This window comes from Protobothrops mucrosquamatus, unplaced genomic scaffold (genome assembly GCF_001527695.2).
Source record: "Protobothrops mucrosquamatus isolate PMUCROS unplaced genomic scaffold, P.Mucros_1.0 scaffold_294, whole genome shotgun sequence".
In the NCBI taxonomy this organism is placed as follows: domain Eukaryota; kingdom Metazoa; phylum Chordata; class Lepidosauria; order Squamata; family Viperidae; genus Protobothrops; species Protobothrops mucrosquamatus.
Genome location: NW_015386370.1, coordinates 2,229,879 through 2,254,924, shown reverse-complemented (window position 1 = coordinate 2,254,924; position 25,046 = coordinate 2,229,879). Strand labels below are relative to the sequence as shown.

Genomic DNA, 25,046 nt, shown 5'->3' with positions numbered 1-25,046 from the left:
CAGTAGGGGCAGTATTGCTGCAGGAAAACGACAAGCGGCAGCTGCAACCCTGTGCCTACACATCCAGAAAACACTCTGACACGGAGCAACATTGGGCGGTGTGGAAAAAAGAGGCGTACGCTGTAAGGTGGGCACTCCTCACTTGGCACTTCCTGGAGGGGAACAAAATCCCATTCCAGGTCTGGACAGACCATAAGAACTTGGAAGCACTAAAAAACCCCAGAAAATTCAGCCCTAAACACGTCCGGTGGTCACAACACTTCCACCGGTTTACATTCAAAATCAAACACTTGCCAGGGGGAGGAATTTCCTGGCAGACGCCCTATCCTGCATGCTCCAGTACAATAGCTCCTGGCCAACCATCACCAAGACGCTCATGCCGGAAGCGCAGCTGGCAGCGCAAGTAACCACAAGAGCTCAGGCAAAACTAAAGCAGCCCATAGCCAGCCAAGCAGGGATAGAATTCAGGAAGGCTCTAGAAACCAATGAATGGTTCCAGAGCCACAAAAACTTATACACTATCACTGAGGGCTTGCCATGGGTGGGAGAGAAGTTGTACATCCCAAAAGCCCAGAGGATCACGTTTATGCAACTCTGCCATGACATGAAACGGGTGGGTCACTTTGGTTTCATGAAAACGCTGCATCTAGTGAAGAGATAGTTCTGGTGGCCATCTATGAAAAAGGACATTGAGAGCTATGTGGCCAGCTGTCCAACTTGTGCAGCTGATAAGAGATTGCAAGGGAAAGCCCCCGGACTGCTACAGCCGGTGGCAAACCCCTCAGCCCCCTGGAGGGAATTCTCCATGGATTTCATAGTAGAACTACCAGAAATGGAAACACAGCGATCTGGGTGGTCACGGACCTATTCTCAAAACAAGTACACTTCATTCCATGCCCAAAGATCCCCACTGCTAAAACCTTAGCAAAATTGTTCGTCCAGCACATATATAGATTGCATAGAGTACCCCAGCACATAATATCAGACGGGGATGCAATTCACATCGGACTTTTGGAAAGAGTTCTTATCCCTTCTGGGGACCACCCAAGGGCTGTCATCTAATCATCATCCTCAAGACAAATGGCGGGACGGAACGTTCGAACTCAGTACTTGAACAATATTTAAGATGCTTTATTAATTTCCAACAGACGAACTGGACCGACCTGCTCCCTTTCGCAGAAGTGGCATACAACAACGCGGTCCATTCAACCATGGGCTACACCCCATTCCAAGTAGTATGGGCCAAAGCTTCAACCCCATGCCAGAACTGAGCGCTACCGAGCCGGCTATTCCCTCTTTGAAGGAGTGGATCGCACAATTAAAAAACACCTGGCCAGTAGTTAGAAAAGCACTAGAAGCTAGACAGGCCTATAAAGCACAAGCAGATAAGAAAAGAGTCGAACCAAAACCATTCGTCGTAGGGGAAATGGTGTACTTATCCACAAAATACCTAAAATCCCTGCAACCATCCAAGAAAATAGGGCCAAAATATGTGGGACTGTTCCCCATCTAAAGGATCTTAAACCCAGTAACAGTAGAGTTAGAATTATCAAAAACCCTCAGGCAGATTTACCCTATCTTCCACTGCAGCTTATTAAAACGAGAGCAGCGATCACCGCTATGACCAGCCACCGTCCCACCACCTCCTCCCATTATGATTGAGGGGGAGCAGCATTTTGAAATAAAAGAAATCCTTGACTCCCGAAAATAGCACAGAATGACTCAGTATCTAGTAGTGTGGAAGCACCTCCTCTTCCCAAAGCAAATGGGTGCACAAACACCACATTAGAGCCCCCAAACTAATAAAAAAAATTCACACAGACTACCCGAACAAACCAGACTAACCTCTCACCTTTTTTGTTTTGTTTTGTCTCTCAACAGATTGATCTCTCATATTTTTAAGGGGGGCAGGATGTAAGAACCCATATCTATCATATTTCATACTTCCCTGCCTTTCTTTGTTTCCCGATTCCATTCTCTCCCTGGGTTCTGCCATACTCCTAGAGGGGAGGGGGGAACGGAGCGCGTATTTATTGCCTTAGCTTCCTCTATCGATACAATGTAGCACTTTGCTTTCCTGCCTCCTTTCCCTATTTGTACAATGTAATATTTCACCTTAGCTTCCTTTATTGCCACAATGTAACACTTCACGTTCCTGCACTGTATCTCTCTCTGAACTTTCTTCTCCCTAACCTGTCAGCTAGCAAAGGGGGGCGGGGAAGAAATACAACCTCTGGAGCCTGGCTTATTTCTCCACTCTCAAGAGAAAGTGCGAAGAGCTGCCTAAACATCGCCGCTATGACCAGAGCCGGACCGATGTTATCTCCCCTTTCCCACGATGGACTTAACACCTGGGGATTGGCGGGTTTGAATCATCCGGATGAATTATGGGGTGGGGTTTGCTTGGGGATACTTTAACCCATCAATCTGTACAGGAGTCCCTCAGATACTGTCTAGTATGCCTGCCATCAACTTCTCCTAATAAAAGTTCCTTTTGGAAGAACTTGCTTCCATGAGTTCTGCTTTCTTGGGATGAGGTGTTGAGGTGGGTCCTGACAACTTGTACCTTTGGTTTTTCCTGCCTAAGTGTAAAATCTTGCTTTTCCCCACATTAAATTTCATTTTGTTGGATAGGGCCCATTGTTCAAGTCTGTCAAGATCCTTTTGGATCTAAGCTTGTCTTCTGGGGAGGGGGGTGTTGGCTATTCCTGCCAGCTTTATGTCATCTTCAGTGAAATTGAAGTGTCAACCTGAATGAGTTAGACTGATTTATAGAGGGCATAAGAAAAAGCATGACTCAATATGTGTCTTTGTGTATGTGTAGGTGGTGGTGATGATCATGCAGATGAAAATAAATGAGAAAAAGAGATGAATACATTACAAAGCTCATTTCAGGAGTGATGTAAGTGAAAAGAAAAACCCCCAGAAATTCTGTTTTTTTCTTGTTCAGGTTTATGAGAGTTAAATTAAGAGACTTTGGCCTGCACAAAAGGTACATGAATTTTTGTTTCACAATACATGATTACTCTTCTAGAGAGAATGTCCGCAAAACTGAAAATCTGTACCATGAACATTTAGTACCATGAACATTTTCAGACAGTGTGCCAAAACTGGCTAGGATTGTAGGAGTTGCAACTGCAACGCATTGAGAAACTGTGATGTATATGTCTCTGAAGTGTTTTTCTTAATAGGTGCAGAGAACCTATATATGTGCCTGCACAAAAGTGTTTGTTGTTATTTGACTCCAGGGAAATTAGATAAATTAACAAAAAGATTTATAATGGAATATTGTTTGGAAAATTGGTGAAAAAAGGAATTCTACATATTTTGAAATTACTGAATATTATATTATTTAGTCACTGTTCCTGAAAAAAAATAATTAAGCTTAACTGTATCCCTGGCTTCTTGATAGCAAGTCTTTTGGCTACTGTGCAGAACATTTCTGACAGAGGATTAAGTACCAAAGTTATCATTTATCCTGCAATTTCCAAACAGCATTATACATTCTGAAATTTCAATTGATTTTAAATTCAAAATGTGTATCACATATGTGCTATGAAATGACATCAATACAACTTGTCACATCCTGGAAAAAAGTCTCACAGAAAGGGAAGGTACTAAGAATATTACTCAATTTCTTCAATGACATTATAAAGCATAAACCAGTTATATCTTTTATACATCAATTAAATTTTTATTCAAAAACAAAGAAGTCATATTAGTTTAACTCATGGACCCTGGGCATACAGTGTAACAATCACTCAGTCTATTTTTAAGGTAATTAAATTAATTGCTCAATATACATAACATTGACTTTCCAGTTAGCAGATTCCAACTTCTGGAAAAAAACCCCAAAAGTAATAATACATAGATGCAGAAGAAAGAGAATTGAATTCCTAACATTTTCTTGGAACAACAACAAACATGTATTACAGTCATGTAAACAGTAGCATCATGCATTGATAATATGAAAAAGTGTCCTAATTAAAACACAATTCAATAGTACAGGAAGTTTAATATGATAGATTGCTTTATCGGGATCCAAAGTTGTTATAGTAGTAAGGCTCATCTGGTCGATAGCCATAAGCAGTAGTTGGGCGGCTTGGAATACCTATGGGCTGGCCAAATCCATCCATTGCAACACTATAAAGAAATGATGACACAGTCAACATATTATAATACAGATACATTATCTATGCAAATGATTTGGGAAAAACAATAATCAGTAGTAAATTATTTAATAGTTATACACAGGATATCAAAAAACTATGTTCAATCTAGCTGACAGTTATAATCAAAGCCATTTTTCTAACTTGTTATGTAATACCTGATATTAATAACTCATAATAACATGCTGTAATGTCTGCTACTGTATTACTGCATAGTAATACAACTTTTATAATATAAAAAGTGGAAAGAGGGGCATATAACTAATGCAGAATATCAGCAAATAGCCCAAACCTGCAAAGATGAAGTCAGGAAAGCTAAGGCTCAAAATGAAATAAGGTTTGTGACAAAAGTAAACAATAAAAAAAGCTTCTTTCAATATGTAAAAAAACAAGAAAAAAGGAAACGATTGGTCCATTAATGGGAGAAAATGTCAAGAAGGTGATGAGCAGCAGGGAGAAAGCAGAACTGCTTAATCCACTTTTTGCATCTGTTTTTACACAAAAAGAAAAAACCAGTCTAACCTATCAAACAAAATTGTAAAATGCAGATTAGGAATGCAAGTCAAAATAAACAAGAAAATGGTAAGAGAACACCTATCCGCTCTAGATGAGTTCAAATCACCAGAACCAAATGGATTACGCCCCAGGGTTCTGAAGGAACTGGCAGACTTGATCTCAGAACCATGATCCATATCTTTCAAAGATCCTGGACACCGACGAAGTACCAGATGACTGGAAAAGGGCTTATATAATTCCTATCTTCAAAAAAAGGGGAAAAAATGGATCCAGGAAACTATGTATAGACCTATCAGCCTGACATCAATACTTGGGAAGATCCTGGAAAAGATAATCAAGCAATTAATCTGCAAACCCCTAGAGGCAAACAAAGTCATAACTAGAAGCCAACATGTCTTTGTCAAGAAAAAATCATGCCAGACAAATCTTACTGCGTTTTTTGATAAAGTGACAAAATTAGCGAATGAGCAGAATGCTGTGGATATAATATACTTGGACTTCAGTAAGGTATTTGATAAAATAGACTACAACCTACTACTTGATAAATGTGGGCTAAATCAGTGATCCCCAACCTTTCTGGCTTTGCAGACTGGCGGGAGGAGAAAGCATGGTTCTGCATGAATGGAGGGAAAGCGCACACAGCTCCATTTGCACAAGCTGCGAGTGCAAGTGTAGCTGTTTATATGCTCACCTGCCACTTTTTTATCCCAGGTCTGAACAGGCTGTGGCCCAGTAATGAGCCATGGCCTGGGGTTTGGGGACCCCTGGATTAGACAGCATCATCACCAGATGGATTTGTAACTGGCTGACCAACCACACTCAACATATAATCCTTAATGGAACTGCATCTGCATGGAGGGACGTATACAGTGGGGTACCCCAAGATTCTGTCTTAGGCGCAATAATCTTCAATTATCTTCATCAATGATTTAGACAAGGAGATAGAAGGGGAACTCATCAAATTGCAGACAACACCAAGGTGGCAGGAATAGCCAATACTCCAGAAGATATGCTCAAGATACAAAAGGATCTTGACAGACCTGAACCCTGGACCCTATCTAACAAAATGAAAATCAATGGTGAGAAAAGTTAAAAGTACATTTAGGCAAGAAAAACCAAAAGCACAAATATAGAATAGGTGGTACCTGGCTCAACAGTAGTTAACTGTGAGAGGCATCAAGGAGTCCTAGTGGACAATCACTTAAATATGAGCCAGAATGTGCTGCGGCTGCCAAAAAAGCCAACGCAGTGCTAGGCTGCATTAATAGAAGGATAGAATCAAGATCACGTGAAGTATTAATACCATTTTATAATGGCTTGATAAGACCACACTTGAAATACTGCATCCTGTTTTGGTCACCACAATATAAAAAAGGAGTTGAGACTCTAGAAAAAGGGTAGAAAAGAGCAACAAAGATGATTAGGGGACTGGAGGCTAAAACATACGAAGAATGGTTGCAGGAATTTGGTATGTCTAGTTTAATGAAAAGAAGGACTAGGGATGACATGATAACAGTATTCCAATATCTAAGGGGATGCTATAAAGAAGAGGGGTCAAGTCTATTCTCCAAAGCACCTGAAGGCAGGACAAGAAGCAATGGATAGAAACTAATCAAGGAGAGAAGCAATCTAGTACTAAGGAGAAATTTCCTGAGAGTTAGAACAATTAATCAGCGGAATGATTAGCCTCCAGAAGTTGTGGGTGCTCCAATACTGAAGGGTTTCCTGCTTCTGCAGGAGACTGGATAAGAAGACCGCCAAGATCCCTTCCAGCTCTGTTATTCTGTTATTTTCCTCTTTTGTCTTCCAAGAGATGAAAATCTAAAAACAATTATCTTATCTGCAATTATCTTATCTGATGAAAGCCCAATCATAAAGTTCTCCTGATGTTCCTTAATGGCAGAACTTGTATGCCTAACTTATTGCATTTCTCTGCTACCGGTATTTAGAAGTTATTCTTGGACCACTAGATGGCAAGCTATAGTCTTTAGTTACCACTAATTCTTTCCAGACAGTTTCAATCTATTTCAGCTTAGGCCAAACTATTCTTGAACATATTTTTAATTAGGCAGGAGAGAGAATCATGGTTTTCATTAAGTCCTGATCAAATCAATCTTTTTAGTTCAAGAAACATGTAAATAATTAAATGCAGTGTCTTAATGTTCAGAGCTTGTGATGTTTTGGTGATTTCCAAATAACTTACATATGCAGTAGCTGAGATATGTCACTCTGCAATGTTAAATCATGCATGTATTAAAGCATTTAGATTACAAGGAATAATTCACATCCCAAGATACATGCTGGTAAAGATTCAAATCTACAAGCAAAACTGATTTCAACTTTTTTTCTAAAAATGTAAGTTTGCATATAAAACCTTACTGAATATGCAGAGCAATTTTTAGAAACTGACAACCTGAAGGAAAGCTGAGATAAGTAACTAGCCAGTATGCAATAGTGAAAATAAAAAACGAGACTTCAAAATTATATAAAGTTGTCTTTTCAAAGTAGATAATTTCTAAAGATCTTTTTACACTATGTATAAAAAAAATGAAACAGCAGATGGTTATAGCTCAGTATTCTATTTACATGCAAGGACTAAGAATTTTCATAATACCTTCTGAAAATGAGTGCCTGTGTTATATTTAGTTGATGGACACTGGTAAGACTTTTTACTGTCCCTTATTGAGGTAAAAGAAATATGTGGTGATGGCAGAAAACATGATTAAACCATTACACAATTGGCATTACACAATGTTTGTATAGTCAATTGTAATACAGCTGCATACATTCTGGTCAGATTTTACATTTCAATTAATTCTGAAGTGAAAAGAAGATGACACAACCTTTGCATGGTACAAATGTAAACATCATTAGCAATGGTTTTTTTTTTAATATTTTATTGTAAGAATAATAAGTACAAAGGAAAAAATGTTGATAAAAACATTATGGAAAAACTTTCTAATAACACATCTACCCCTTCATTTATTTTCCCAACAGCTGACCACAACGTAGATATATGGTATATACATTACACATTAAAATAATTGCCAGTATACATTTAAATCCTTTCATCTCTTATTATTATTTTATTCATCTATTAAATTTCTTCTTAAAAATCATATTCTGAATGTTTTAATTTGCCCTACTGTGTAATGTATAAGGGAACCATTTTTAACTTACATTTGGTTAGACTTCTATTATGGACATATGCTATTGATTTTGCATTTATGTTTTCTGGAATTTTCTAATAAGAGTTTTTGTGGTTTCAGTTCAAATTTTAGGATTTCCTGAATATTTTGATGTTTTTGTTTCCAGCAGTTTTGGTTTTTTTTTAAATACACAACCAACTCACATGATTAAATGTTCTTTCTTTATTCTGGTACTTTAAACAATTATTTTTACATGATTGTTACTTCTAGAATGAGAGTCTCCCTGAGACTTGAACAGGTCAAACCCAAATGATGTTTCAAAGAATCTTGAAGACTTGACTCTTTGCTCAGGCATTTGACAAGCATGATTGAAGCCCCCTTTTCTTCTTTTTCTTTGTTCCCATCTGGGTTACTTATCTTTGCCATCTTTGCTCCTTTTTATGTTGTTTTCTTGTTTTAAATGTTTTTTAATATTTTGTAAACTAAGTCACTGGAAGTTGGGTGGTATATAATTTTAATAAATAAAGGCCATCTTGATAATTATTGACAAAATTATATATCTTCTGTAAATATTTTATACCAATTCCTCCTAAAGTTATAACAGGGAGTGAATTTTATTGATTTTTTTTCACCATAACTTTTTTCATACTGTGTTTACTTTTCTGAAATTTTGTATCCAATATAACATGCAATTTCTGATTTGTTCTACTTGTGTGTCATATTTCAATAACAATGTACTATATGGGCTGGATCTGGGCTGGATCTGGGCTGGATCTTCCTATATTCTTAAAACCACTTTTTATTCTTCCAGCAATCTGCAAATACATCAATATTACAAATATACCAGATTGAGATAAAGGTAGTCCTCAACTTACAACCATCCCTTTAGTGACCATTTGAAGTTACAATAGCCCTGAAAAAACAGCTTATGACCAATTTTCACAATCCATTAGCTAAGCCAACTCTTTCTGTGGTCATTCTCCAAATCTGAACTTATTTATAAATGGTTATTTACAGATTTAAAATAAGAAAATAGTGAAACATAGGTTTTGAGATCTGTCCATAGATTTCTGATAGGTTAAGAGAATGGTTTTCAGTGGTTACAGATATAGGCAATTTTAGGCACTTTTAGCAGAGATTTTTCTTGGTCTCCCAAAACTTGCTTTGACTCCAACAATTCCATGCAATTTCTATTTCTTAAACAATATTTCTCACATTTGAAATTACTAGCTGAAACTGCTTAGAGATTTTTGTATAGTCCTCCCATTTTAAAAGAATGAATATTTTTGTTTGCAAATGTTCTGAGAAGTGCGTAGACCAGCCTATGACTGTTGAAAGTAGACAGAACAGCAATTACAACCAGAGAGGTTAAGAAGATGAGCTTATTTGTTCAATTTGGAATCACATTTTAGAACTGTATTAACAAGTATGCAGTTAAAAAAGAACTGAATCAACTGGAAAAGTGTCCAAATTTCTGCACCAGGCGTATTCATATTTTTCTGTAAACAATTACATACAAATATTGAAATTTGCAGAAAGATGTTGTGTTCAACTTTATACCCAAAGAGGTTGTGTCAGAATTTATTTACTTTGGAATTTATTGAAACATAAAATTTGAACAGTTGTAAAATTTCTTTATAGGCTACTGTCAAAGCCATTGCACCAATTGAACAATCATACTCTAATTTAAATAATGGAGCAAGAGGTATATAACCCTCAAGAAATAAGCTATTATTCCTGCTCCTTAATTTGGAATTATTCAAACATGCTAACTTATATATCTAGCTCTGATATGTTTTACAAATGCTAGTGAATTTTCAGATATACAATTATACAGTTACCTTAAAAAGAAAAACACAATAGAATTTACATAAGACAAGATAATTAAACATATAATGGAGCTCTACAAGGATTCTGCTGGCCATAATTTGGCATTTAACAGCAAGTGATCACTAAGGAAGAAATTTTACTCCATTTAACTGTTGCTGATTTACTGCAGTGAGAAAAAATGGCTATGTAACCTGAGAAGTGACTGAACAGAGAGATCAAAGCCACAGTCTGGAAATTAAAATAAACCTTCAGGGTACTTCCTGCAAGAAAATTCACTTTGGCAAACTAAAATAGAGTCCACCTAAAAACTGTTCTATTTTATGAGCTGTCACATTAATTCAAGTGGTTTTGACCAGTCAACTTCAGAACATCGAATTTCCTTGTTTCTGTCTCACATACTTCTGTAAGCAGTTTTGGGAAGAGGGGGGGAGGATAAATATAAAATCAGAATTCTTTCCTTTGGATTGAAACTGAGAAGGTCATAGTTACTCATTAAAATAAACAGGTTTGCATTTGCACATTCCATTCCCATTTATTATAATTTTTATTTTTACAGATTTGTATATAGCATACATTTCTTTAATAATACTTCTATATTATGTTCAATTATTGTTTAAATCAGTTTATACAGCCCAGATGACTACAACTCAAGAACTGGTTCATTCGTAGCAGTACATCTGGAGGAAGTTCAGTGAGAAATAAGACCATAGGAATTACTGCTAAGTTTCAAAAGCTAACCGTTTTTGACAGTTTTCTCCTGGGACATGGAGAAAATTAAAACTTTAATTGCTCAGTTTTTATGGAACTGGACACCCTTACAAATTTGGCAAATAAAATTACTGTATCTAGATTATAGATACTGCTACAGTATCTGCTAAATTAATTTAGATACTGCTAAATTAATACAAATGAAAAGTCATGTCCACTGAGAGAAAAATTATTATTGAATACCTTAATCCAATCAAAGTTCATATAGTTTTATCTTTGTGCACAATTGAAAATTATCAATCAAATCTTAGAAGATTGTACTTAATATTTATAGAGCAACTCATCATTTAACCCACACAATCATGAGTTATGATTCTATGATTAAACTATGACTAAAATGTTTCAAGCTATTAATAGTGTGAATGTTGCTACCAAATATAGTGGTTTTTAGGTTTATGAACTTTTTTTAATGTTCAATATTTCTGCATGTCCATTTCAATTTTCTGATTTTACATATATGTTTATAAATAGAGAAGATGCTTCACAATTTCTTCTGTCATATTGAACTTTATGATCAGCTTTGTTTCTCTGTTTGATAAAATGACTTTATTAAAGATAAGCAAAATACCTAATGCAACAATAGGGACTAGTAAGTACGAAAAAAGCCTATGATACAGTATATGTGAATCCAGCTACCGGAGGTTATTTCAAATATTGTTGGTTTTGGGGATTTCAGCCAGAATGTCTTTGGTACTCTACTTACTAATCTTCTCTAGAGCATCATATTTTATGTTATTTTACCATAGCACATCTTCTGCCAAATATTACAGGCCATGAAATAACTCAAGTACAGCTTCACATCCTAAAACATTTGCTTGGAAATATACGAGTGACAATTTCTGATATAGTTATCTTTTTCTAGAAGCAATTTACCTGCCAGAGAAAGAATGCTGATTCACAAGATCTCCATTCTGAAGATGATAATCACTGAAGAAATCAGGACTTATTGCTCCATCATGTGTTATTAATCCATCTATGAAACAAGAAAAAAATAGGGCATGAATGTGATATTTCTAAAGTAAAATGTTAAAAGTAGAGACTTAAGACATTTTATTTTGGAACTACTAAGTTGCATTAGTTTCATGTACTATAATGAAAAACTACATTGTCGATGGTAGATTTGTCACTTCCACTAACTATATAACTATGTCTTTGAACATTTCCAGTCAAACCTTTAGAAGACTTTTGGAAGTGGATTCATGGATTTTGAAATGCTCAAAGTGAAAAATTAATTTGACTCTTTTGATGCATGGACAGTTATTATTTTCTACACAAGCGTGATATTAGATGTATGTAATGTATTTTTCAGCAGAAGAACAAGAAAGAGGTTATGAAGAAAAAGCTTCTTTGTCTTAAAATTATCTTTCTTCCTTATGACTAGAACATAATATTGCTATTACACTGTTGGTAAATGATCTTTACTCTACAAGGCATAATTTGCTGAATTTGCTTCCTTTCTTTGCCTACTGTTATAGACCACATAGAGATAAAGAAAAAAGGACAAAGAGATTTCAAACCCATACGATACAGTCAAGAGATGTAAAGTGATGTGTCAGAATCCTGTTATATTTCATTTCTATCTATCTCCTCTGATCTAAAATCAAATCTCACCTTTCCCTGGATTCTGCCATACTTCCAAGGGGCGGGGGGGATAGGCATGCAGGTTTATTGCTTTCACTTCTTCTATTCGCTATAATGTAATCTTTTGTTTATTGACTCCATGTCTGCTATCCATTACAATGTAACAAACTGCCTCCTGCACTATGCATCTCTCTGAACCTTCTTCTCCCTAACCGGGCAGCTAGGAAAGGGAGGGGGGAGAAGTACAAGCCTCCAGGACCTGGCTTATTTCTCCGTTCTCAAAAGGAAGTGTGAAGAGCTGTGGAACATCACACTACAAACGGAGCCAGATTGATGTTATCTCCCCTTTCCCACGATGGACGGGTGAACTATGGGGTGGGGTTTCCTTAGGGACACTTTAAAGTAATCAATCTGTAAAGAAATCCCTCAGTTCCTGTCTATTATGCCTGCTATCAACTACTCTTAATAAAAGTTCCTGTTGGAAGAAATTGTTTCCAAGAGTTCTGCTTTCTTAAGATGTGGGATTGAAGTGGGAAAAAAGGACAAAGAGATTTCAAACCCATATGATACAGTCAAGAGATGTAAAGTGATGTGACCTAATAGTGAAAAAGCAAGTTCAGTTACTGCAACTGATAACTATTTCTTTCAGGGGAGAAATTAATTTATGAAAAAGTTCTATATAGAAGAACTGTTTTTAAGTTTTTAAGAGAAGCTTTAAGACAACTTCTGAGGTAATACAAGCAACATATGCAGCAGATGATTTTGTTTTTCTTGTTTATAGGTCTTGGTTATAGGTCTTATCTTCCTTGTTTTAGGTTTTCAGTAGAATTATTCCTACCCAGAAGACTCAGAAGTAAAAATCAGATTTCTACTTATTCCAGAACAACAAATTATGTTTGGATCTTGGGAGATGATTGAGCAAAATCTAGAGTTGAAAGTGATCCACTGGTTTTTGTGTTGGAAAGAACTACTAGAATTTGCTGGTTTATAACACCCCTGCCTGTCACAAACCAGTACATTAGACTTTACTCTAAAAAACCTGGCAGAGAAACAAGAGGCAGAACTCTTTTAACTACTGATATTTCAGAATTATTACAAACTCATTGCTCTAGCCACCAGGCCTTGAGGCACCTTCCCTTGAGACCTGCATATTTTGGTATACTTTCCCATTGTGATTCTGTGAGTAGGATGATGGTCCATGATTTTATCCTCAACTCTCCTCTACTGGGAAGGATGGTGATGATGATAAGACAATAAACAAACTACAAAAGTAAGTGTTTTTCCACTTCCTTTAGTTTTCATATTATATTGGGATTGGGTAGAAATCCCCTGCAAAAGGGACCATCTTAAGTAGGAAGAGATTCTCTTGTAATTATTGTGCCCTATGCACACACACACACACACCCAATCATACTCATAAAGTATGGTGTGGGGAGGGAGACTTGCAGCTAGAAAGACTAAACCTTAGTGAAAAGTAACAATTTCATAATAAATGAAAGTACAGGTACTCAACTTATGACCACAAGGACATAGCATACACACATACATATTCATACACATACACTATATATATAGATACACACGCACACACAAAATGCATACATTCCACAGTTCATTACGTTTCCATTGAAATGAGAATTTGAAAATAAAATTTACTTGATAAATTCAAGTAGCAATTGTTTTAGCATTTGTGACAAGCTAGCATCAGATAAAACAGATGCAAACAAAAATCAGAATCGTTTAAAGATTTCTCTAATCCAAGCAAATATATGCAAACATATTGTAACTAAAAAAAATACAAAGGAAAACATATAGATAAATTTCCCTTTTTGATTATCTGCTTATGTTATAACCAGGTGTAAATAGCAACATGAATTGAATAAACATATTTCTTTCCAAATTTCCTTGGAGAGGCACATACTGCAAGAATGTAAGTTAAACAGAGATCAGAGTATATCACTATAAAATTTTAGATCAGAGCTAGGAATTGCAAATGTTATGCGGCATCAATCTTCTTCTACCCATTCACTCCTAATTTAATATCATTACTCTATAAAACTGCCTTGTTCTTTTAAATAGAAAAATTCTATATGATACAATCTCACACATCTGGATTATTATCAATTTGATTTTTATTTACTGAATATATTTATATGCTGCTGCAATCAAAAGCATCTCTGTGCCTTGTAGCTAATTATTTTAAAAAACAATCAGTTTGAAGGGAAAGTAAAAGTGTTTAAGTGAAATTATTAATACTTCTAGCCTCAGGAATGCTGCCATATCCTATTCCAAAAAACTTTTAAATTCTTTGCTTAATTTTATATAATGGTTTTCAGAAATTAGGCCTTCAGAACTATGGCTGCACTAGATTTTCAGCTCACAGCTTCAACAGTACCAGTATCAAGGTTCCGATCGACAGAGACAAATAAAGCAGAACTCCGAGGCTTGCAAATTCCTCAAAGAACATGTTTATTGATACAGAGTATCGGTACTTCAAAAGTGAAACCAAGTCTGAAGAGATGCATAACAATTCCCCAATATAAAGTTAAGAAATCCCACCCACAAAACTATGCAAGCAACTACGTTTCCCTACTCAGCTTGTTGGCGGGCTTTTCATGAAACGCCCAGCAGCTGATTACCTTAGTTCCCATGAGAGAAAGACCAAGAGAGAAAGTCTGTTTTGTCTAGCACAACACCTGGCAAACTCCCTCCCTCCATGCTATGTGGCAACTAGGAATGAGAAGGAAAAAGATGGCTGCAACCATGCTCATTCTAAAGTTGACAACCAGCTTCTACTGATACAATATGCAGCTGTTTGTGTAGCGATAGGACCTCTTAGGATTTACGTAACAACACCTCTACTGAAAGAAGCTCAGTTACCAGGTGTAATTCAAATTATGGCTTCCCATTATTTTATAAGAGCAAGTGATCATAATTCTTCCAGTGCATAAGCCTTATTATTATTAGAATTCTGGCTTATGGTCTGCTAAGATCCATTGGCCTTTCCAAACAGGGATTTTTAGAATAATTGGGCATGGCTAATACCACAGTAAGCCACAGGAGTGTGACAATCAAGTCTGTAGACAAAGAGATGGTTTAGGAGTTGCATTCTCTGAATTTGAAGCTGCATCAAGAGGGGCTGGAGGAAGGAAGAGATCTGGAATTACCCAAGTATATATGCATGCATGCATGTATTCAATTATATGTAAGTATCAGTGAGCATTACAGGTAATCCTCAACTTACAACCACAATTGAGCCAAAATTTCGGTTGCTAAACATTTGTTAAGTGAATTTTGCCGCATTTTATGACTTTTCTTGCCACAGTTGCTAAGTGAATCACTGCGGTTGTTAAGTTAATAACATGGTTAAATAAATCTGGCTTCCCCATTGACTTTGCTTGTCACAAGGTCGCAAAAGGGAAGTACATGACCCTGGAACACTGCCATTGTCATAAATACAGGCCAATGGTTCTAAGTGTGAAAAACAGTCATAAGTCACTTTTTTCAGTGCTGCTGTAACTTTGAAATATCACTGCATGAACTATTATTAAGTCAAGGTCTAGTTTAATGAAGAGAAGGACTAGGGTGACATGATAGCAGTGTTCCAGTATCTCAGGGGTTGCCACAAAGAAGAGGAAGTCAAGCTATTCTCCAAAGCACCTGAAGGCAGGACAAGAAGCAACGGATGGAAACTAACCAAAGAGAGAAGCAACCTAGAACTAAAGAGAAATGTTCTGATAGTTAGAACAATTAATCAGTGGGACAACCTGCCTCCAGAAACTGTGAATGCTCCAACACTGGAAGTTTTTAAGAAGAGACTGGACAACTATTTATCTGAAATGGTATAGGGTTTCCTGCCTGACCAGGGGGTTGGACTAGATGGCCTCTAAGGTCCCTTCCAACATCAACATCATCATCATCATCATCATCACCATTATTATTGACTACCTGTACAGGTAGTCCTTGACTTGCGACTACAGTTGAGTCCATCAGGGGGCTGGACTAGAAGACCTCCAAGGTCCCTTCCAGCTCTATTCTATTCTATTTCCATTCTAAAGCATGCCATTAAATGAGTTTTCCCCCAGTTTACAATCTTTCTTGCTACAGTCATTAAGTTAATCGCTGCAGTTGTTAAATTAGTAACATGGTCATTATGTGAATCTGTCTTCCCCATTGACTTTACTTGTCAGAAGGTCACAAAAGATGATCATGTGACCTTGGGACACTGCCACCATCATAAATACATGCCAGTTGCCAAGCATCCAAATTTTGATCATGTGACTATGGGGATGTGGCAATGATCAGTAAGTGTAAAAAACGGTCACAAGTCACTGTTTTCCTTGCCATTGTAACTTTGAACGGTCACTAAACAAATGGTTGTAAGTCAAGGACTATCTGTAATGCGTATAATAGGTTATTTGTCTATTTAAACCCCTTCAAACCAGCAAACCTTTACAAAAATCTTCCAAGTAAGATATAGCCTGTGCCACCAGATCAACAAAATAGTCTTCAAAACCTGTGAGAGTCTTGCTTGTCAATATAAACAAAAAAATCTCTTGCCTTAACTTTAATATTAATATTGAACATGCATATGAGAGGAATGTATTGCATATCTGTTCTAAGAAGCAACTTCAAGAAGTCTGGGATGGGAAGGAGAATTCTATAATTGCTTTTTGTGTCAGCCTTACCAGCACTGTAATAAAGATCAGGTCTTTCTAGAATATCCCCTTCATGAATGTAGGGCTCAATGCGGTCATCCCCATACAGGTATTGCTCATTTTCATCCATTTGCCGGCTTTCCACCATTTCTAGCCACTGAGAATTGTGCCATCGGAATTTTTCACTTTGTATCTTCTTAGCCCACTCTTCATCATACTCCTGTTTGGACCATTTAGAAATTTAATGTTAGGATTTCAATGGCATTCTTTGTTATCCTTGCCTTCAAAACAATATCAAAAAACAGTATTGCAAGAAGATGAGGAAGTGGGAAACAGGAAGATCAAGCTCAAACGGCAAACAAAAAGCAAGCAGTAATTAATTTCTTATTTGAACATCTGGTGGAGTTTTGGCTTTAAATGTAATTTATTTAGCCTGTGAGAGTAAAAGTAACAGTCAAAATCTTAAAGCTAATTTATAAAAAAAGAGTGACAATACAATAAAAAACAAGAGCTTAGGAGTAGCACTGTTGGGTCTGAAAAGAGCCATCTTTAATCCAGGATTCTACCTCACATAGCCAATGAGATGCAACTATCAATCAATTTATTATTACAGCCAAAGGCCAACACATAAATTAAACATTCAAATAAAACAAAACTAAACAGAACCAACACAAGAAGACATAGCAATATATTACAATTAAAGATGTAATCAATAGGACTTTCGGTTTGCCATCGCGGCGCCAGCAGACGCTTGAAGGCGAGCTCCGTCTTCCGCGTTCGATTTCGCTCCGTTGGGGGACCCTAGAAAGGGCCAAAAGTCGCTTTGTAGGGGCGATGAGCAAGGAGGGGACCCCTGCTTGATCGCGGGAGGGCGGCAGCCCTTCCACTTGATCCGGGGCAGCCCTCCAAACCGATGGAGGAAAGACCGGCCATAGCAATATGGCTCATCACTAAGCCGCTGACAGCCGAAGTCAAGCACCTTTAAAGTAACGCGGATGAAACTGGGTGAGATCTGATCTTGTCTTTAAGACCTTAAGTATTTTTTTTCTTCCTGCAAAAATTGCCCAAAGTATTTTTTCCCCTGTGAGGAGAGAGGGAAGGGAATTTCTACCCCACCCTCTAAGAACAGCGGTGACTGATTACCCAGGGGAGTTAAAGCACTATAAGAACAATTTTAATCTAATTGGATCTATATGTTTCTGAAATTTGGGGACCCAAAATTTTTTTCATTCTTAATGGAGACTTTTGTTTTTATCTAAAAAGAAAGAAAGAAAGAAATTAAACTGGAAAAAGGATTATAAAAATTTTGGACTTAAAAAACTTTAAACTGCATTGGTGACATCTTGTGGCGAAGTATGGTATTACAACTTGTTATTGCCTAAGGGAGACTTGGCTTGAAGCCCAGACTTCAGATAAAACTCTTTCGACCTTGATAGATAGCGCCTGTGAGAAACTCAGCTGTAAAGAGAATTTCTGGGCGGCATAGTTCTCCTGCTTGAACTATGAATGTAAACCTTTACTGACTTTCAGAGCTATATGTGGGGAATTGCTTTCCTATTTCTTTATATGAGAAACATTTGTTATTACACAAGATGATGGAATACCTTGGAGTATAAATTTTTATTTGACAAATATCTTCCACTATAAAGACCACCTATAATACGTGAAATAGAGGTCCCTTACCTAGTTATAATTTTTTTTTTAATGTCGGATTTTAAAGACTTCAACCTAACACACTATTAAGAGAATATGGATGAAAATCAGGAAAAGATCCTTTCCATGTTGAAAGCAATGAAACCATTCTTGATTGAATGGAAGATAAACATATCAGGACAATCATGGGAAATTGGAGTAATAGGGAAGCGATCTAATGAACACAAATGGGCTAGTCCTTCCAAAAAATGGCAACTAAATGGTCTCTCTTATTTCAAATAAAATATATAATAGAGGGAGATCTATTTGATGATTTAAAAGCACTGACATGGAAGGCCAGATGGCAAAGGAAGAAAGCCAGAGTAAGTCTGAAGAAAATTAGAGTTTTGATTTATTAGAGGGATTTCATATTACTAACCAGAGGGTTGAATATGGTGGAAAATAGAAAATGTTTAGAAAATAAAGTATCATTATAATTGAATGGGTAAGATGTATAACAAGACTAATAGACTTTGGTATCAAAAGGGAAAAAGGGAGAAATTGAGATAAGGGGAATTTTGGTCATTTAATTTAAAATATTTGGAAATCAGCTGAAAATAAGGATTCTATTTAATATTTAAAAATTAGACCCAAATGAAAAAAAAAATGATTATATTTGACTTATTGGTTAACCCAGACAATATATATAATGGTTTTGATTTATTGAAGGGGATACTGTATTATTAATTAGATGATTTAATATGGTGGAAAATAGATAACTTTTAGAGAATAGAACAAGATTATACTCAAATGGATAAGATGTGTATTTCGAATATAAGATTTTGTTATGAATTGAGATAAAGGAAACTTTGGTTACGTAAAGCTTGGAAATTATAAATATCAAATGTTAATTTGAATATTGATGGGAAATTAAAGATTGGGAAAAACTAATAACAGGACATTAATTGTCTATAAGGATTGAATGTAAACGCAATTAAGATATGTATAAGCTAAAATTTATTGATAAATGTAATAATGATGTTTTTACTTATTTGATATAATAAGAACTGTATTAGCCTAATATGAGATAGTAGATATTAAGGGGAAAAGAGAAGAAATATTTGATGTTGTAACTTAAGATTTGTACTAAAGATTTATGTATGTTATAGAACTATTGATTAACCCAGCCACCACGTTGCTTTCTAAATACTTAAATGTAAAATTAGAAAACTAATAAAATATTATTTAAAAAATTATGTAATAATGGGTGACCAAGGTCTTCCTAGTTTTACAGACAGTATAAGAAAAACTAGCTACCTTCAGAAAAACTGAATCATACTGACCTGACAATAAAAATACACTGAATATAGTCTAATGTTGGATAAAAACACGTAATAAAATTAATTATAAAAGATTATTAAAAAGTTCTAAAATGTTTATGTTTCTGGCGAATCCCCAATCACCTGCGCTATGATCACTGCCTGCTCGTCCTTAAGCAGCCACTGGAGACAAATACTTTCTGAACAACCAGGATACCTATCAATTATGGGGAGGATATGGTTTTTCCGAATAGCTCTAAAGAAGGAACATCGAAGGAGTATGTGTCCAATGGTCTCAACCTCTCCTGAGCCACAGGAGCAGAGTCTTTCAGCCAATGGTGTCTTTGAGATGCAACTAAGACACAATCAAGATGACAAATGCTATTTCTGCCTTAGCAACTGGTCTTTAACTAACACTAAGATGAAACACAACTTTTACAGTATCCTTTTCTTTAATTCTAAATGTGGCCATGATTCAAATGAGTGCCACTATACGTCAACAGTAAATTTTAAATTATTCTGTGATGATTGTGCAAAAAAAAATATAACAAAAATATTCAAAAGAAATTCATTTTAAAAAATTTATAACATTACATCTATTATAATATGCTATGAAAATATTGTAATTAATCATTTGCAATATTTAATTTATTTAAGAAAATGAAGTCCAGCATGCTTAGCAATGTTTCTGTGCATTTTAAAAAATAAATTGATACATTATGCTCTACATAGCATTACAATTGTTTTTATAAGTAAATATTATCCACATCACATATTGGGTAAGGATTCCCTGAACAATTAAAGAAACCCTTCCAAAAGAATTTCATATATAAAAAATACATCATACTCATGTTAAAGCATTCATGAGTCCTGTATTTCCAGTTTGCCTATAAATATCAGTAAGTATAACAAATATATTGTACTGAAATATTCTTCTTACATAGTGGATGCAATTTGTAAATATATTTTCATTTATCATCTGATACTCGTCTTGCTCTTAAGAATAACTGTTCATTCAGGTAATCCTGTTGGTTAACAACAGTAACCAAGACTAGGAATTCTGGTGCTAAGTGATGTGTTCATAAAGCAAATTTGGCAGTTCCAGTTGCCATTGTAAGGCGAATCCTTCATGGTTATTATGCACAACATCAATTGATCTCCACTTATGACTTCCTGCCAGTTTCCTCTTTGACTTTGCTTGTAAGAATCCAGCAATAAAGGGGAGGCTCTCGCTGGATCGCGGGAGAGCAGAAACTCGGGTAGAGCTGGCGATCCCTCCACACTGGCGGACGAAAGGACTGGCCATAGAAATATGGTTTGTCCCTAGGCGGCAGACAGCCGAAGTCACACTTTCCACCAGGCAACCTTAAAGCAGCGCGGAAGAGACTGGGTGAGATTTACCTCTTTTACACCCTAATTACTTTCTGTACCTACACAGGATGCTAAGCATTTCCCCCCCTATGGTGAGGGGAGATTTTAGCCCTCCCTCTAGAAAGAGCGGCGACTGACTACCCAGGGGAGTTTTAAAATGTTGAAAAAATAATTGGATCCCAATTGGAATTTTATTTTCTAAAGCTTGTGGGCTGAAAGATTTTTTACTTTTTATTTTTTACTATCTATCTCTGTTGAAAATTTGGGTTTTTCCTTAAAAACAAGAAGAAAAACTGAAAAGATTAAAAAATTCTGGGACTCAAAGGGTAGAGGTGACACCGTGTGTTCAAACATGGTATCTCAATCTGTTATTCTTCAGGGGCTTGGCTGACAGCCCAGAAAACAGATAAGACATATGTAACCTTGAAAATTTTGAAACAACAACTGTGAAAAGCTCTGCTGTGCTTCTTAATCAGAAAAAAACCTTTTTCTTTCTTTTGGATTTCCTAATTGTAAAGCCTTTAGTCTAAAATACCAATATGGAAGAAGATCAGGAACAGAATTTCCTTACGGATAAAGATCAACAAATTCTTTTAATGTTGAAAACAATTATTCAAACTCTCATCACAGCTGATGAAGAATTAAGAGGCTGCAGAAAAGAACAAAAAGGCAGCCCGGATACGAAAGCCCAAACTTTGACCACAACTAAAGAACCATCTATACAAAATACAATAAAAAAGTGGAACATTTAAATACCATGACAGAAGAATTAACTGCTCAACAAACACTGACATTTGAAAATCCAGAAAAGACACTGATAACATGAAAAAAGGAAAAGGTTTTCTATGTAAATCAGAAGGAATTGGAGGATCCAGAAAAAGAACAGTTAGAAGAGCAGATAAACAATTCAGAACTACGTCGAAACAGAAAAATAAAGAAATGACCTGCCAGATTTACTAGTCCTCTCAAAAAAATGGTGACCGGATGGTTTTGTCAACGCCAAATAACATATATGACAATACAAGAAGATTGGTTTGATGACCCAAAAACAAGGACATGGAAGATGACTTGGCAAAGAAAAAAAGCTAGAATAAGACTGAAGAAGAATGGAGTTTTGACTATCTTATGAAAATTTAAAATAGAATATATTTTAATAGATAAGGCGTGTATGTTGAATATAAGACATTGTTATGAATTGAGATAAAGAAATGTTTTTGGCCATTAAAACTTAGTAGCATAGGGACTTCCGGTGGTGATGTTGAGGTGGTGCAGGGGGAAGAGGACAATCTCTGTCCTCTAGCTCTGATTTTTTCAAGTTTGGAGACCCTTCGGGGGCACAGAGAGTCTGGAGGGCTACGTGCGAAAAGGGTGAAACCTTGGGGAGTAGTGAGGTGAGAGGCAGGCACCCACTACGACGAAGGAAAACCCTTAAATCCAACTTGAAAACTTCTGCTTTCAACAGATGGCGGATCTGAGGCCTCGACTAACCACAAAGGATACAGAAGCAAGATATACTTAATGGACTATGTCATAGAGTGAGTTAAAAGTTTATAAAAATATTCCAAAGTATTAGAAAGGTCTAAAAGATTTACCTATCAGTTGGTTCTGGTATTATAAGGAAGCTCAATAGAAGAGGGAATCCTCAGCATAAGCAGCGACCTGGCGGGAAGAGCTGCGATTTGCATTAAAATAGTTAGAGGATTAACAGGAGGGAGATAAAAGAAAGGAAAGTTTTGTGGTGCTCTAGCACAGAACGAAGAAGGTGAAAGAGTGTGGAAGGAGAGGTCGGGAGACGAAAGACGGAGACAGAGTGGAAGGTGGAGTGACTGGGAGGAGAGAAGACGATCGGCAAGTTGACAGCCAAAATGGCGGTGAAAATGGTGATCTGAGAAGGACGGAAAAACAGCGAGCTGTAGAAGATTGCAGAAAGTGAGGTTGGAGGAGAAAGGAGGAAAGAAACGGCGAGAGGACGTGCTGCGGTGGTGAAAGTGAAAGTGAGAAGAATGGTTAGAAGGAGAGAAGATCGATAGAGAGGCTGTGCCAAACGCGGAGAAGCAGTACACTGGAGAGGATTGGAGGCTGGTGAAATTGGAGCTGAAAGGAGGAGAAAGTTTGAAAAGCGAAGAATTGGCAAGAAGACGTAACACAGAGGTGAAAGTGACGGGAATAGATCGAAATTTGGAACTTTAGAGAGATCGGAGAAATGGCACGTTAGAGAAGCTTGGAGAAAACGAGGTTGGAAGAGAATAGAGGAGGTGAACCAGGAAGTGTGGAGAGTTTGGAAAGTGAAGGAGATGGTGAGAGGACGTGATTGGGCGGTAAGAGACAGGAATGGATGTATGGACTAATGGACTAAAGGTTGATGATATAAGTTGGGTGAAAAAAATTGGAGTTTTAGAGAGATTGGGTGTTAAATAATAAAAAGAAAACGAAGAGGATTAGGGAAGGAGAAGAGAGGACTAAAGTTAGAAAGGTTGCTGACTAAACAAAGGGTTATAAAGAAGAAAACGTAGTGGATAAAGAAGATATTAAGATGGCAACACTGAGAACGGGGAAAAAAACAATGTCAAGTTTAGTATTGACACCTTCATCTCCCCCTGGACAGAGAACAATAGAGGGAATGTTGGGGACAGAGAAGCAAAATGTACTACTAAATATGCAAAGCATGCAGACGTTATTAACTATTCAAGAAACAATGTTAAAGATGCAGGAGACAATGTCAAAAAATCATATTGAAATGAGAGGGGATATGAATAAATTAGATAATAAGATTGAAACAATACAACAAACGATTGAGAAAAATGAGGAAAGAATATTGACAGTAGAGGTAGGATTGGATAAAATAGGGAAAAAGGTTGACACAGTAGATAAAAAAATTGATGGAAACTAATAAAAAATTGGAAGAATCGACTACACATCTGGAAATAGGTAGGGCGGCATTTTACTTAAGGTTTCAAAACGTGGTGGAGGATAGGGAAGAAGATTTGGGCACCATTATGGTAGAGCTGATATCAGAGGCTCTACAAAGAAATAAACAAGAAATATTGCCAGAAATAGACGAGGTCTACCGAATCCATACAAATTATGCTCGAAGGAATAAACTACCACGTGAGATACATATAAGATTCGCCAGAAAAAAAATTAGAGACCTAATATATAGGATTACAAGGGAAGATCCAATAATTTATAAAGGTATAGAAATTCAAACACTTAAACAAATTCCAAGGAAAGTGAGGGAACAGAGAAGAAACTATAGATTTCTTAGCGCACATCTTATTAAAAAAACCCCATTCCATTCAGATGGTTAATCTCTGAGGGGATGCTGATAACATGGCAGGAGAGAAGGATTAAAATTGACAGCTTGGATAAGGCAAGAGAATTTTATGAACAATTAGAAGGGGAAGAAGAGAATAGTAGTAGGGAAGAACTAGAATTAGAATCCAAAAGTCAAGAAGATCAGCAACTAGAGTTAAAAGAGAGAGAGAAGGAAAGAGAAGGTAAGGAGGCAAGAAGACAAAGGAAAGAAAGAGGAACAGGTTCGAGAGCAAGACAAACCCAGAAGTAAAATAATGGATGGGAAGATTAGATTAGTATCAATTAACGTTAATGGCCTAAATGCACCAGTTAAAAGAAAACAAATATTAACAAAATTAGTTAAACAAGGTGTAGACATAGTATGCTTACAAGAAGTGCATATAAAAAAATTACACAGAAAATATTTGGAATTTCTGAAACTAGGAGAACTATATACATCACTAATGGAACAGAGAGGAATAGCAGTCTATATCAGAAAAGGAATTAGAGCCAATTTAAAATATCAAGATACAGAGGGAAGGGTATTAATACTAGAATTACAGACTTCCGGTGGCAGGCGTCTTCGTCGGTCGCAGCTGTTTGCTGCCTCCCGCCTGTTTCGCGTAAAAGCCGGTTTGACAGCTAGCATCAGCTGTCAAACGGCTTGATACCTTTCCCCTGGGCATAAGGGGATAGGTGAGCTGCCCGGGGTAGGAGTTGAGTTCCCGAGTCGTCCTATATGGACGATGTAGGTGAGAA

The 25,046-nt window shown here is 36.6% G+C and overlaps 1 protein-coding gene across 1 annotated transcript in view; it reads right to left on the bottom strand.

The window, feature by feature from the left end:
- Positions 1-3,449: 3,449 nt before the first annotated feature.
- KIFAP3 (kinesin associated protein 3) overlaps positions 3,450-25,046 on the bottom strand; it is a 113,110-nt gene continuing 91,513 nt past the window's right edge. Inside the window, exons 18-20 of the mRNA XM_015832032.2 lie at positions 16,702-16,891; positions 11,306-11,405; positions 3,450-4,143 (exon numbers count right to left, since the gene is read on the bottom strand). Coding sequence (XP_015687518.1) covers positions 4,032-4,143; positions 11,306-11,405; positions 16,702-16,891 — 402 coding nt within the window. The 3' untranslated portion in view covers positions 3,450-4,031. The remainder of the gene's footprint in view (positions 4,144-11,305; positions 11,406-16,701; positions 16,892-25,046) is intronic.